We start from the raw sequence: 16,701 nt of genomic DNA, 5'->3' as shown, positions 1-16,701 counted from the left end.
GCTGACAGAAAACATATCTCTGTCCCTCCTCAATGTTTTTTCTCATTATGTTAATTTTTAACACCTTTTGTTAATAAGTAAATATTCATTCATGGGATGTGGGGATCATTGTCAAGGCCAGCTTGATGTGTATCCCTAACTGCCTTTGAAAAGTTGGTGGTGAGTGAAAATGCAGTCAAATTGAAAGAGAGTTTGTTAGGTAATGTTTAAGCTTTTGAAATTTCACCTCACTTGTACACAGTCCAGTTCTGTTTCATTCTGTGTAACATGTATTTTGGAGACTTTATGCCAGTGCATTTGTAAAGAATCTTGATGATAATAGAAAGTAAACAAATATTTCTATCCTTTGAAGTCTAGTAATTCTACCCATTTGAAGCACTGTAGAAGCATCTGCATTTCATTACAGGTCAGAAAGTGCTATGGTTACACAATTACATAAGTAAGGAAAAAGAAACAAAAGAACTGTGAATGCGGTAAATCAGGAACAAAATCAAAGTTGCTGGAAAAGTTCAGCTCTGGCAGCAGATGTGAAGGAGAAAACAGAGTTCCCATTTCGGGTCTGGTGACCCTTCCTCAGGACCCGAAATGCTAACTCTGTTTTCTCCTTCACAGATGCTGCCAGACCTACTGAGCTTTTCCAGCAACTTTGTTTGTGTACATAAATAAGGAGCCTACAAAGGGATATAGATAGGTTGAGTGAGCAGGTACCGATCTTGCAAATTGAGTATAATGTAGAAAAGTGTGAAATTGTCCATTTTGGCAAAGAATAAAGTACCTTGTCTAAATGGTTAAAGGTTTTAGAGCCCAAATAATGAGAGATCTGGGTGTCCTGGTGCATAAATCACCGAAGGTTAGTATGCACTTACAGAAACTCATCACGAAGGCTAATAGAATATAATTGTTTATTGTGAGGGGAATTGGCAGATTGACTTATGAAGAAGGGCTAGACCTATATCCAATGGTGGATAGAACAGTCAGCAGTAACTTAGTTGAAATGTATACTATAAGATCCTGAGGAAATATGACCAGGTGGATGTTGAAAGCATGTTTTCTCTTGTTGGAGAATGTAACTTGGGGTCATAGTATAAAAATAAAGGAGTGCCAATTTCAAATAGAGAAGAGGAAGCTTTTGTTTTCTTTGAGGGTTGAGTGTCTTTGGAATTCTCTTCTTCAAAAATACAGTGTGTGCAGAACTTTTAAATATTTTTAAGGCAGAAGGGGGCAGATTCTTCATTACCAAGGGAATTAAAGATAATCAGGGAAATTCAAGAATGTAGAACTGATGTTAGAATAAAACTTCCATGATCTTCTTGAATGGTGAACTAGGCTCAAGGGGCTGAATGACCTGCTCTTGTTGATAACATGCATATGAACATACAAACAAAGAACATGTTTCAGACCTGTTGTCTTTGACCACTCTCAGCTTTGCATTCCAAAGCCTCATATTCTTTTTAAGAAAAACATTGACCTCTGTCCTGAATTTCAGTCCATTTAATTTTATATTTAAAATGAAGGCTTTTTGACATACTCAGTAACTAGAAAGACAAAATTACAATGTCCTATCCTTTCATAACTCTTACCATCTCCAACAGATGACCCTAAATGTTCTCAGTTCAAACAATGGCTTGTCTGTTGCATTACTTTACACACTAGTATTTTAGAACAGGATTGCAAACCTTGGATTTTTCAGTTTGGCTGATTATCTACTTTGCAAGCATTAACACTGTATGCACCTCAGATTAGTATCCATGCTGCTAGAAAAGCTAACTGCAGATCAGAGCGGGAGAGTTTGTTTATTTCAGCTTCTGTTTATGCTGCGATTATTTTTTGCTGCATCGCCTCTAGATGGTGCTCTAGACTAGCATAGAATGCATTACCCTTAATTTGAAAAGTATTTGCATTCCATAACTGAGTTTTCTTGTTTGCTGATCCCACTTTAGATAATGCCCAGTTGTTAAATGGCAGAAGTGATATTAGGTGAGTCCTTAAAAAAGGAATGCAGTTGTTTGCTAATGATTACTGTAGCTATGTATATGCTGCATTCTGGGGTAGATGATTTTGAGTTAATGTGAGCACTTGTGCTTGCTCTGATTATGTTTACCTGCACAGAAAGCTTCTGCTTGCCAGTATTCCAGGTATGTAATGAAGATGCTGTCAAAAATGCTATTGTCGGAGAAATCATTCCCCACTTTGCCTGGATTCGTGACAAGTGTAAAAATTTGATTCAGCCACAAATCACTCAATTTTACCTGTCTAATTCAAGTCAAATTAATATGCACACCAGATTTTCCCCCAAGAGAATAATTACTGTAATCTGTTTTTAATCAAAGTCCAAGAAATAAACATGATTAATAAACAAATAATTCAAATGTTTACTCCTTTGTTAATCTCTTTACACATACAAACAAACACAGAGGTGCGACAAGGTTTTTAAGGGCTTACAAAGCCAAACAAAATTTCATAGCACCAGTGTGGACCACAGATGTTGATGTAATATGTACTTGCGGTTCCTTCTGTTTCCATGCAGTTCTTTCCTAGCGAGACAAGGTTGTTTGCACATGGATGTTGAATTTCTTTCATTGGTTGAGAATTTGCCTTATCTGTGTTTCTGAAGGTGCTTTTCAATTTCCATTAAACAGGCAATTTACAGAGAGAGCAGTTGATAGTGAGTGAAAGCAGCTAATGGGAGATTTTCTGTTACTTCTCCACACAGGATGGAGGCGGGGGTAGAGAGAGAGGGAGAGAGCAAGTGAAAACTGAGGTCCTATGTTTTTGCAAGCTAGGTGTTTCTGCTCTGTTATTCACATACAGGAATTTAACCAGTGCCCAGGAATCAGAAGATTCATTGTTAATGAGCTGAACCCATGACACCTGGTCAGTTGAAAAAACTGATTAAAGGACTGTCATGTGCGCATGTGCTCATATATGTACACAATACAAGCCACACAAAAATGATACATCTAATGTTCTCCTCACACTGCTTGAACCGTCACCACTGTGTCACCACATTGATTAAAGCAACCATATAGATATAATGCTCCATGAGTTCCAGTTTTGGAAACTGCAACATTTTCCATAGTTTTTCAGTTTAAAGCAATACCTTTTCCCATTTTTTTAGTCCACTCAGTTCAGTAATACATTGACTTTGCACTATCAACGTGAAGTGAGTAATTCATCTTCAGCTAACAATTTTAGTTTATTTAACAAAAAATTGCTTTGTGAATACACCATCATTCACATTGTTAGGACACCCCATCGTGTTTTGCAGGTTATGTTATGGAGCCTGGATTCAAATCCCATCATGGCAGATTGCAGAATTTGTATTCGATAATTATCTGGAAAAGAGTTTAAAGACGTCATGAATCCATTGCAGATTGTCAGGAAAAACCCATCTGGTTCACTAATATCCTTCAGGGAAGGAAATCTGCCCCCTTACCTGGTCTTGCGTACATGTGACTCCAGACCCACAGGTATTTGGTTGGCTCTTAACTGCATTTTGGGCAATAAATTCTGGTCCAGCTAGTGACACCTGCATCTCATGAATGAATTTTTTTAAAAAAAAATGGGCCTGTGCTGGTTCACAAATTCTTTTTGGAGAGATGCAATGAGTTTGAATAAAATATATAATAGAAGTTGTATTGTTTTGTTAAATTTCAGCATTTAGGATAAAATTTTAAGTAAAATTGGACACCTCCGCACAGTGACTTCAGGAGTTTTTACATATTCATAGAATCCCTACAGTATGGAAACAGGCCCTTCGGCCCAACAAGTCCACACCGAACCTCAGAGCATCCCACTCAGACCCATTCCCCTATAGCCCACCTAATCTACATGTCCTTGAACACTATGGGCAATTTAGCATGGCCAATCCACCTGACCTGCACGTCTTTGGACTGTGGGAGGAAACCCACGCAGACACGGGGAGAATGTGCAAACACCACACAGGCAGTTGCCCTAGGCTGGAATCGAACCTGGGTCCCTGGCACTGTGAGGCAGCAGTGCTAACCACAGTGCCACTGTGCAAAATAAAAAAAAAAATAGTTTTGGTACATCCTGGTGTTAAATTTATATATGTTAGTTGAATCTTGATTTCATCAAACTTAGTTTTTCACGTTCCATATTTATTATCAGTGATAGATATGGGACTTGGTTCTTCTGTCTCTGTTCTACTGCCAGTTGTAAATTTGATCTTTATTGACGTTATCACCACAGAGAATAAAGAGAAACAGTTAAAATGAGGAACTGTAATTGGAAATACTTCAAAGCACATGGCTTCTGAAGAGAATCTGTCAGATGGCAGATTGATGCACTGTGGATTTATTGATTTTTTTTTCATTTGAAGGTCTGGTGAACTAAAGTGAAAAGCAGTTTGTTTTCTATTTTGGCTAAAGCATCAGCACATTCATGTCCATTTCAGTATAGTAGTTGTACTTTTATTAACGTATTGATAGAGTGTAATTCATCCTCTTTCATAGAGGGGGAAAAAGACATTTCATCAGTGTGAATAATACTTTACCACTATTAATTGTGGTAAAAACTACATTTATTGTTTGCCTTAATTATTTCCTATTGTTCATCAGTTAATTAATTTTCTTCCCTTTTTCCTGGACCATTTTTATGACAAATGCAATAATGCTGGTGTTGGCTTGCTACCTTTTCACTTCTTTTCCCCTGTTGGACAAGAGTTTTCAGAGCTTGAGATTTTGAATTCTTGAGTCCAAATCCATGACCTAACTTCTTCTAAAACATGCTTTAATTTCTCAGTTTCAAGATTTTGTTTTATTCGGACTGTGTGTCTTTTACAGCTAACACTCTAAATTTGTTCAAGAATATATTGAAGTTTAAGCTAGACAGATTTTAGAACTATGAAGTTCAGGATTATGGGTGTCAGGCAGGAAGGTACAGTTAAGCCCAAATCTGATCAGCCATGATCTTAGCAAGTGGCAGGGCAGGCTTGAAGGGCTGCATGTTTTTCAATATCTTAAGATATTATAGAATCATCTCTTTGCTGCATCTCCGTTAGTGTGGTTTTCACAATTCAATGTCAATGATACATGCATCCCGCAAGAGCAAATAAAAATAGACCTTTTCCTCAATCTGTTGCTTATGCGTGTTGGCTGAATATGCTCTTTGCGTTTTGAAAGCTACTCCATAAATGGGCAGGATTTCAGAAGGGCAAGTTGGACTGTGGGAGGGTAAGGCAATATTGGCCTCAGTGTTAGCCTGGAGGCAGAGATGGAGTGGGGAGTTGTTTTGAGGTTAGAAATCAGGAAGAATTAATTTTCTTCAAGTTTTGCTGATTTTAACGGCAGGATTTAATTAGCTTGTGCTTGTTTGCTTCCTGATTGCAGCTAACCAGATTAAATGTTTGCCTGTGTGCATGATCAGACTTTGGCCTTAGACTAAAGCCAGGGAGAGGAAAGGAAAGGAGTGGCTCTTGGAAGACTGGGGCAGCCCTATCACAGAGGTTGGGATCTAGCAGACAAGTACTGGACTTCAGAGTACTCACGTCCTTTTAGCCATCAGCTTCCTTGAAACGTTCAAAAATTGTCCACCCAGGATTCATTTTAAAATGGTGAATAGTTTTGTAGCATGCAACCTCAGTATAATTCTTAAAAAAAACTAGCCTATTGGTTGCTGGCTTCCTCGCTTGCTCCTGTTAAAACTGGTTGGGAATGGGATTTAAGGTTGTGTTTGAGTTTTTTTTAACAACTACTTCATGCCACCTAATCCAAACCTATTTGTTTTGGGGACTGAAATACCCCATTAATCTTGGCAATAGTATTTTATTTTCATTATGTTGAAATTATGTATCTTCACGCCTCATATTGCCAATGTGCCTTGATAGTAATGAAAATCAACTTAATTTCCTTTCCTCTTTGTCAAGTTGTCATAACACTTTGTCCACCTGGTGAGTGAGAATGTGAATCCTTAGATTTGTGCCAGTTGTCGAATGTATCATTTCATTTTTTTTTCCTGTGATGGATGTTGGAACAGTTCATCCATGCTTTTAATTATACAAACACTTATGCTGAGATGCACATCACAAGGCCATAGTGCATCAAATGTTTGATTGCTGTGATAAAATTGGAACAAATTCATTGATCTATTCATATCATCCCAAACTGATGCCTGGTTTGTTCAGTGTAGTATTCACATTTCAAGTATTTGTTGTTAAGATTTCTTTTTGTTTTCACCAAGTGTTTTTTTAGTTGCTGAAGGCATATATTATGTTATAATTAATGACTCATGAGAAACCTTCACTCTTGATCCATCCCCTGCTTTTCAGCAAAAGAACATCTTTGGATACTTTTAATAATTCTTATCAATATTTCAGCAGTGCAACTGTCTTTCAGAACACGCTTGTGTCCTTAACCTAGGTTCATTTAAAATTCAGCTGTTTAATTAGCAAACCTTCTGTGTAGCAAAATAAGTTTACTGATGTAGACTTCTAATATGAGGTCTCTAATTTGAACCTGTTCTAGTTCAGCTTTGTGCAAAACTATCTGGTTTTCTGGCTAGTTAATAGGAAAGGTGTTGCCCAATTGCATGAAATGGAGACCTGACAAAGAACTGCAGCAAAACAATTTCTTCAGGTGGCAGAGCCCCTCTCCCCTGTTTTTAGGGAGCAGAAACCCTTTTTCCTTTTGATTGCATTCAGTGACCACCATTTGGCTCAGCTGATAGGTTTTTCAGACTCCATCATCAAAGATAAAAGAGAGAAATAATTCAATCTAAATTATTGAGGAGTAGCATGCCAAATGTTAACGAATCAGCCATAATCACGAAGGCATTCTTTCAAAAAGTATGATTCAGTATCACTTGAAGAACATGCGAACATCTCTATGACTTATGCAAGGTCAAAGTTCTTCTCTTAAGTGCCCTCAGTAGATCTGAGATCTAAAACTCTGTTGTTCTTAACCTAAGTGCTGTTTGCCCATTATCTGTCCTCACTTATCTGTAATGATTGTCAGTTCTGCAGTTTCTCATTCATGTTCTCAAATTATTGGTCAGTGCTTTGAGTATAGGAATTGGGATGCCATGTTGCGGCTGTGGACATTGGTTCGGCCACTTTTGGAATAGTGCGTTGAGTTTTGGTGTCCGTTCTGTAGGAAAGGTGTTGTGATACTTGAAAGGGTTCAGGAAAGATTTACAAAGATGTTCTCAGAGTAGAGGGTTTGAGCTACAGGGACAGGCCGAGTCGGCTGGGGCTATTTTCTCTGGAGCGTTGGAGGCTGAGGGTTATAAAATCTTGAGGGGCATGGATAGGGTGAATAGCCAAGCTTCTATCCCCAGGGTAGGAAGTCCAAACCTAGACAGCATAGGTATAAGGTGAGAGGGGAAAGATTTAATAGGGACCAAAGGGGCAACTTTTTCACGCAGAGGGTAGTGTGTGTTTGGAATGAGCTGCCGAAGGAAGTGGTGGAAGTAGGCGCAATTGCAACACGTAAAAGACATCTGGCTGTGTACATGAACAGGAAGGGCTTCGAGGGATATGGGCCAAATGCTGGAAAATGGGTCTAAATTAATGTAGGATATCTGCACAGCATGGATGAGTTGGACTGAAGGATCTGTTCCTGTGCTGTACAACTCTAAGACTCTAAATATCTCTCTGGCCTTACATTTTTCTATGTGTAACCTGAAGCTCTGCATCTCTTTCATATCTGTGCTCCTTGTCTATTAACAGTTTTTTGCACAATGCTGATTTTCATTGCTTCACCATTGATGCCTCTGCTTTCAGCTACCCAGTCCCTCAACACTGGAATTTCCTCCCTGAAAGGTTTTGGTCATTTGCTCGACTGTGTCTATGCATGACTAAGTATTTAATTTTGTTTGGTAATTCTCTTCAAAGCACCTATTGTTGATTTGTTGCTTTGAAGGCTGTGTAAACATTTAGTTGGTATGTTTTTGCATTGTACTTGGCATTCATACTGTACATTTGTTATACCCTATAGTAGACAGAGCACACCTTAGCATTTCAAACTTTAAGGATTTAATTTTTTTCGGGTTGGACTTTCCTTGCTTGTTCAAACAAGGAACAAAAGTAAGCCATTCACCCTCTTGAGCCTGCTTCACCATTCAATAAGATATGACTGAACTGATTGTAACCTCAGAATAGAATCTATTACTATCCTCCTGAAAAATATTCAAAAACTCCCCTCAAAAGGTAGTAAAAACAAATTTCAAAGGTTCAAAACCGGCTGAGATAAAATATTGCACTATCTCTGCTTTAAATGGATGACCCTTGATTTTTAAATAGTGACCAGTAGTCCTAGCTGTCCCAAAAGAGGAAACATCGTCTTCACATGTACCTTGTCAAGACCCCTCAGAATCTTAATGTTTCAAGTCACCTGTTAAACTTCTCAGCTGTAGCAATTACAAGCCTAGCTTGTCCAATTTTCCCTCCTGAGACGAACCACCCATTCCAGGTCTTAGTCTCGTATGTCTTCTCTGAACCGACTCCAGCATATTTACATCCTTCCTTAAGTACAGGGACCAATATTGTACACTACTCCAAATATGGTCACACTGGTGCAAAAAGTTGATGCATTGCTTTTGTGTTCAGCTCCCCTTGTAATAAACAATGATGTTGTGTTAGCTTTTCTTTTTACTTGCTGTACGTGCATAGAAGCCTTGTGTGAGTCATGCTCTCAGACTTTTAGATCAGTCAACATCTCAATGCCTTGTAATCTCTCACCATTTGAGAGAATATGCTTTTATTTTCTTCCTATCAAATTGGACAGTATCACATTCTTCCAGCTGAATGTGCCAGATCTTTATCATATCTCCTTTTATGTCTTGTTCGCAACTTTCTTTCCTACCCATACTTTCTATCATTTCATCCAAGTCATTTATATAAATGGTTAACATTTACAGTCCCAAAGCTACTGCCTTATTAACATTCCTCGTTAAGACTTACCAACCTTTTTAAAAAAAAACCAATTTTTGCCTTCCAGTTAGCCAGTCAGTCTTCCAACCTTGCCAATATGCCACTCCCTATACCCCGAGCTTTTATTTTCTTCACTAGCCATTCATATGACACTTTATCAAATGCCTTCTTGACGTGTAAATACAGTACATCCACGGGTTCCTTCACATTCCATCTTCAAAGAACTCCAATACATTGGTCAAACATGATCTGCCTTCCACAAAGCCATGTTGACTTTGCCTGCTAATCTTGAACTTGCCTAAGTGCTCTGTAATAACTTCTTTAATAATGGTTTCTAACATTTTCCTAATGACTGGGGTTAAGCTTACTGGCCTGTAGTTTCCTGCTTCTTGCCAATTTCCCTTTTTTGTTTGCTGTTTTCAGGGGAGGGCCATGAGTGGTCAATAAGGAGTTGCGGTGTCATTTTGAACTTGAGAAAAGAAGAAATTTCTTCTCTCAGAGGATGGCGAATCTATGGAATTCTCTACTACAGAAGGCTGTGTAGGCTAAGCCACTGAATATGTTTAAAGAAAGAAAAAGATAGATTTCTAGAGGTTCAAGTGTTATTTTGAGAGAGTGGGGATATGACATTAAGATAGAGGATCAGTCATGATGTGTCAAATTATGGAATAGGCTTGATGGGATAAATGGCAGCTGCTGCTCCTATTTTTACGTTTTTATGTTGTGCCTTTCAAATTAGTTAGAAACAAACTTTGATTCAATTATTAATTCAAATTATTGCCAATTTTTCACAATCTGTTTGAAACAACTGTCTGATTTTTCTGAATATTTGAAAGAAATTGTTATAGTTAATTTTGTCACTCCATTGTGTGCCTGAAAGGCAATTCATGAAAAATTGCATAAAATTTCATTTTAAACTGTTCCTTTCTTTCCATTCATAGTTAAATAGATGGGTTAATCTCTCAGAGGATCTAGGCATCATTATCAGTTCTGCTGTCTCAATCCTGTAGTATTTTAAAATATGCTTACTTCTTTTTGCATCCATAAGTGTTTCCATTTCAATAGAAATTGTGATTTTATTTAAAAATGTAATTTTAAAACCAACAACTTTTGTTTCGCTTTTGGAAGACAACTCGATGTACTTTATTATGCTAAAGGTGTTATATAATAACAAGTTGTTGATGTTCCAAACATGACAATGTGACTGTTGACTCATTAGCAATTTTTGAAGTCTGATTAAGTCATTATTTGAGGCAGAAGATATGGGTGGAGGAGTGAGCTACAGTGTCTAACTGCTTGCTACGCGTTTCTGCCCTTAAGATTATTGTTAAGTTAATTAAAATTGAGAAGAATGAAAATAACAACCACCTCAGTAATATTTTGAAGCTCGGGTGCTTCTTAACCAAAGCTACAAGTTACTTGCCTACCTGAAACAGCTGCTTAAATTGACAAAATGCGATAGAGCAATGCTGTTTTTATGTTCAAATAGATAGAGAGGATACAAACATGTAATCTTCCATTTTGATCTGTTAAGTGGCATAATTGGCAATGATATTGCTAGAAGAAAACCAAAGGTTGTTTCAAGAAGCTTTGAATTAATTTTTCTGTTTCGGGTCCAGGACGTTCATGAGCTCCGCATTCTTCCCAGATTTGATTGATCCAGCCAGCACTGTGGGACATAGACACTTTCCTCCATGATGTCTATAGCTAACTGTTGTTTGCAAATAAAACCAGCACTGCAATGTACTTTCTCTTGGTACAGTATGACTGGATAAAACAATTGCAACACAGGCTTTGGACCTGATTTAGTTGTCACTTCAAAATTGCTCCCAGGATTTGGATTGCAAAGGAGAACTTTCAATTTGGAATTATTTGCTTCTGTACAGGCTTTCCTAACGTGGTTTGATTGTTTTACAGGTAGAAGATCTCTTATGGATTCACCAGCCAGAGGTTATTGTACTGTTTGTGATCAATTGCCATAAGTCCCCATTCGAATAAAAGGAATTTTTTTCTTATTTATTGTATGGAAAGTATGAGTCACTTAGGACATGAAGATGCAAACAATGCATATCCAGGGGTTTCTGTTTGCTGTATTTTCTTCTGTTGGAAGGTGTTTTGCAGATAATTGTAACTGATTTTTTCTGTACCTTCCTATAGTAGAAGTAGGAGGTTGTAGCCTGCCTTTATTTTGTGGAGAATATATAATTTTTTTTCTTTTTGATTTGTAGACCGTGATGGATTTTAAGCATCCGAATGGCCATAGTGTTGCAGTGATGTTGCCTCGGTGTAGTCTGCTGGTAATGACTGGTGAATCCAGATACCTTTGGAGTCATGGGTGAGTAATTGTTATGATCCGGGAGAAGAGGTAGAATAGCTTCCCTACACTTTTCCTACTCATCATTTGACTGCAAGAGGTTTTGTGGAAAAAAAGTGCTTTCAAAATCAGAGTGCTTAACTGTTTGCATGTTAAGACTATTTACAATTTAGATTAATGTTTTTACTGAAGGAACTGAATGGATTGTTATGCCATTTCGTGATCAGACAAAGTTAGAGAAATAAATTGTGGACAGGACTTAAAATGTCTGCACAAAGATATGGATAGGTGAAGTGAATGGGTAAAAAAAATTGTCTGATTGAGTCTAATGTATGAAAATGTGAACTTGTTCACTTTGGCAGAAAAAAAATAGGAAAACCCCCTATTATTTAAATGTAGATAGAGATTGTAATACTGTGAAGTGCAGAGAGATTTGATTATCCTGGTACATGAATCACATAATGTTAGTATGCTGGCACAGTATGTGGTTAGGAAGGTACGTGGAATGTTGATTATAGTGAAGAAAATGGAATGTAAAAATAGATGTGCCTCGCTACAGTTGTACAGAGTATTGGTAACACTCTAGCATCGTGTAAATGTTTAATCTCTTTATTTAAGAAAGGATACAAATGCATTAGAAGCAATTCAAAGAAGTTAAAATCTGTTGAGGATAGGTGGCTATGTGGAGATTAGGTCACAATTATATGAATGATGATCTTATCAAATGGTGGTGTAGGCTCAAGGCTGAATGTTTTACTGCTGCTCCTACTTCATATGTTTGTACGTAAAGGACAAAGCAGACACATTTCTTTACCATTTTAAGGCAAAATATTATTTAACATACTTAATCTGGTTGGGAGCGGTGATGGCATTATAGTAATGTCACTGACTAGTAATTCAGAGAAGCAGGCTAATGCTCAGTGGGTAGCTGCTGAAATTTAAAATTCAGTTCATAAAACTTAAAATTAAAGATAATGGTGGTCATGAAACTATCATCAATTACTATAATACATTATCAAGTTCATTAATACTCTTTAGAAAAGGATGCCTGCTAGCCAGAATATAAAGGGAGTGGGAAAGAATTTAAACAAGGAGTTAGGAAGGCTAAGAGCAATCATGAAATGTCCTTAGCAAATGGGATTAAGGAAAATCCCAAGGCCTTTTATATGTATATAAGTGCATGGGAGTAACTAGGGAAAGGGTAGGTCCATTCAAGGACAAATGAGAGAATTTATGCATCAAGGCAGAAGAAGTGGTGAGGTCCTTAGTGAATACTTTTCATTGGCACTCACAGAGGAGAAGGACATGGTGGATGGTGAATCTCGAGAAAGGTATATTTATATTCTAAGACATTTCATTATAAAAAAAGAGTTGTGATATTGAGAGTTTTGAAAAGCATTAAGGTAGACAAGTCCCCAGGACCTAATGGCATCTATCCCAGAATACTGAGGGAAGTAAGGGAGGAAATTGCTAGGGCCTTGTATGAAATCTTTGAATCCTCTTTAGTCACAGGATAGGTCCTAGAGGACTGGAGAATAGCCAATGTTGCTCCTTTGTTTAAGAAAGGTGACAAGGATAAATTGGAAAATTTAAAGCTGGTCAGCCTTACATTGTTTAGGAAATTATAAGTCCATATTTTTCTCTAATTAGCAATAGGCAGCATGGCTTTGTGCAGGGGAGGGCACGTCTCAAAAATATGATTTTCTTTTTTTGAGAAAGTGCCACAGATGATTGGTGAGAGCAGGGTAGTGGATGTTGTCTATGTGGATTTTAGAATACACTACCAGAGGAAGTGGTGGAAGCAGATACAACAGCAATGTTTAAGAGGCAAGAGGCATCTTGACAGATACATGAATGGGCAGGGAACAGAGCACAGTGTGGAAGCAAAATGTTTTTAATTTAGAAAAATGGCATGTGTTGGCATGGTCTTGGTGGGCCAAAGGGTCTGTTCCTGGACTGTACTGTTCTTTGGTCTTATCTGGCCTGAACTACTTAAGACTCCAGATCCACAATATGTTGTTCACTTCTAATTGCCCGGTGAAATAGCTTCACAAACCTTTCAGATCAAGAGCAGTTAGTGATGCCAGCATCCCATAAAATAAATAAATTGAGCAAAGATACTCCAGTTTTCAAACAAACATACACACATTACAAAGTTGGAGGTAATATTAAGCTAATTTAAAGACCTGTAACGAAGGTTTAAAAAGCTGCAAATTTTGCAAATCAGACTGAAACAGACTGCTGGACAAATTGGGCCTGGCAGCATCTGTGGAGAGAGAAACCATTAATGTTTAGAATTTGATGCTCTGGGAACTTCTTCAGAACTCTGAAAGATGAACATTTCCCCTTCTGAAGAAGGGTCATACCAGACTTGGAACGTTAACTGATTTTCTGTCCATAGATGGTCCTAGACTTGCTGAGTTTCCCCAGCGTTTTATGTCTGTAATTTTGTGTATACAGCTCTTGATGGTTGGTGACTTGATCTCCTTTATGCTGAACCCAGTGGTCCTTCTGGGTTCAGTGTCAACAAAGTTTAAAAGATCTAGACAAGATTTATCAATACTTACTTAGAAGGGAAATACTAGGTTGAATTACTTAATAATGACACTGACTGTGGCTCGTTCACAGTCAAGATCAGCAGAAAGGGTTCAAAACTTACACGTTAATTGTGGAAACCTCATTTGCCTCATTAGTGTCCCATTTGCTTGTCCTTGCCCGCAGAGTAATCGGGTGCTTAAATGTAGATAGTGTACTCACATGCTCTGCAACTGACCAGCAGACGTGTCTTGTGAATTACACTGCTTGGCTTACATGATTACAAGCTTCATGGGGAAATTCCATTCATAGCTGAAGTCCCATTGTCGAAGTGATTACATTTAATTGTTTTGTCTCCACCCAGCTGGGTATTGAAGGGAGCATCTGGATGGTTTTCTGACATAGCCTTCATACTCTTCCAAGGCAGTTATTCCAGATCAGGCTTTGCGGACAGGTTGCCTCCATTTCAAAGGATTTGGAATATAGAAAATAACAATAATGCAGATATTCAACCATCTTTGACTGTGGTTTCAGATACTGGAATTTGGCTTTAGTATTTTGAAAATTTATGTGTTTTCAGCCATTAAATTTGTGTTCAATTTTATTATTAAGTATGTTTTACTGAAAATAATATAAAGTTTAGATAAATTTATAGATTAATATTATTCATTGTAGATACAGTTGACAAGATTATGGCACCTGCCAACAGTGTGTGCATGTGTGAAAACAGAAAATTTAGAGGATGGTTGTCTTAAACTTGTTTGTAAAATCATCCCACTGGTTGTTCCATCCAATTTCGTGAGAAAATCTGGTGTCAATGCATTGTAATATTTAAACATTTATTTCATGAGTCTAGCCATAAGCCACTTGAAACTATTTTTCTGAGAATCCAATATTCATTATTAGAGTGATATATTTACTAAGTCATCACATCTCTAAGTGTACACCCGATGTAAGTAATAGGCAATCATGTTTGCTGCTGACCTTGAAGAAAGATGTCAAAACAATCTTGCGACCTTTGTGGCATATATATCTCTTTTCCTAATGGTACATTAGGCCTCAAGATGCCCAGCAGTAGTGAAGTCAGCATTAGCAACCAGTCATATTGAAAATTCTGTCAAGCAGGAAAATAGCAAGTTAAATGCACTGATAGGCATCACTTAACACATTTGCAGATTAAAAACAGATCAGACTCAAATATCATTAGTTAACTTTAAAAGAAAATGTGGATTTTTTTAATCAGAGTAGGGACGTTTGACAGTCCCCAATATAAATTAACTTTTTCAGGGTAAGGTGAAGCTGTTTAGAGGTAATTAAGAATGTAATATGCTGTTGATATTCAGTTATTTCTCAGCTTTTCACAATAATCTACTACGAGTGAAAGCATTCACTGACTAGGAACTCATGGATTTCATTCCAGGAATCTCACTTCTTGCGTGTATAATCACTGACAACGTTTGGATTTCCTTGTTATGCTGCGTAAGCAAGGACTCCTGAAGTTGCTGCGTAGTGTCAGAAATGATTCACTGTTATTGCCACAGCAAGTATCTGGGCCAATTGTTATCCCTTTGCATTCGACAGAATTACCCCTAGGAAGTTTGATGTAGTGTCAGCATCAGAGATACAAAAGACTTGTACCATCACTGAAGACATCAGTAACTTGACCTTAAACAAAAGGGGAGCAAGGACAAGTTTTACTTTTCGAAAAGTCAGGACAACATTGTGTGATTGTGGTAGGTATTTTATTTTTCTGAGCTGTTCCTTTTCAGTGGATAATTTCCTTAACAAGAAATTATTTGGGTGATTTCCTTTGAGCCTCTCTTCATTTAATTAACTATTTGGCCTGTTTATTGCAATCTATAAGAAAGCAATGTTCGGCACCTTGCTCTTAGTTTTCCTTTTTTTAATATTTATTTTCCAACCTTGAGGTTTTGTGATGCTGCCAGTTGATTAGATGATGTTATGCTCTTAATATTATTTTGCGTGCTCCATGCGTAATTCTATTAAATTGTGAGGAAATTGTAAGCTAATGGACATGTGGAACAGTCTAAACAGCAAAAATGAATTGACGTAACATAATATAACACCATTCAGAACATGAAAGCTTAATATTTATTGAGTTTAAAGACTGCTAGAAAATTTAAAACCAGTGTTTGAAGCATTTGAAGGCAAGGCACAAGAGGGAGCATGCCTTTGCTTGAACTGATTATGGTGATTGGGCAGGGAACTAGTCTAATAGAAAAACCCAGGGAAATAAGATTTTATGTAGATGAACTGAAATGTCTTACTTTGAACTTGATGTTCAATTTTTTTAAAATTCATTCATGGGATGAGGGTGTCCCTCGCTTGGCAGCATTTCTTGCCCAGAGAGCAGTTAAGAGCCAACCACATCGCTGTAGGTCTGGAGTCACATGTAGGCCAGACCAGGTAAGTATTGCAGTTTCCCTCCCTGAAGGACGTTAGTGAACCAGATGGGTTTTTAGAACAATCGACGATGGATTCACAGTCATCATTCATACCAGGTATTTATTGAATTCACATTCCACCAACTTCCGTGGTGGGATTTGAACCTGGGTCCTGAGAGCATTATCTGGGTCTCTGCATAAACAATGCAGTGATAATACTAATAGGCCATTGCCTCCCCAATATTTTCAAATTCCCTGAATGCTTCCTTCATTTGTGACATATGGACAAGGTGCAAGAGTGGATCATTCAGCTTCTTGATTCCAGTCTGCCATACATTAAAACTATGGCTGATCTGAATGCAAGCTCAAATCCGTATTCCCATTTAAGATACCAAGAACTGCAGATGCTGAAGTCTGTTCGCGGTTATCCTTCGTAACCTTTCACCCTTTACTTAACAAGTATTTATCTATCTCTGACTAAGAAATTCAAAGACTCTGCTTCCACTACCTTTTCAGACACAGATCTCCAAAGTCTTACTACCCTCCAAAAAAAATCG

General features: G+C 37.7%; 1 protein-coding gene across 3 annotated transcripts in view; it reads left to right on the top strand.

The window, feature by feature from the left end:
• alkbh8 (alkB homolog 8, tRNA methyltransferase) overlaps nt 1–16,701 on the top strand; it is a 53,496-nt gene that overhangs the window by 21,711 nt on the left and 15,084 nt on the right. For all 3 annotated transcript variants that reach the window (XM_059646632.1, XM_059646631.1, XM_048532891.2), the window contains 2 exons: nt 11,119–11,225; nt 15,321–15,472. In XM_059646632.1, the coding sequence (XP_059502615.1) occupies nt 11,119–11,225; nt 15,321–15,472 (259 nt within the window). The remainder of the gene's footprint in view (nt 1–11,118; nt 11,226–15,320; nt 15,473–16,701) is intronic.

Source organism: Stegostoma tigrinum, chromosome 6 (genome assembly GCF_030684315.1).
Source record: "Stegostoma tigrinum isolate sSteTig4 chromosome 6, sSteTig4.hap1, whole genome shotgun sequence".
NCBI classification, from domain to species: domain Eukaryota; kingdom Metazoa; phylum Chordata; class Chondrichthyes; order Orectolobiformes; family Stegostomatidae; genus Stegostoma; species Stegostoma tigrinum.
This window is presented reverse-complemented; position numbering and strand designations above follow the sequence as displayed.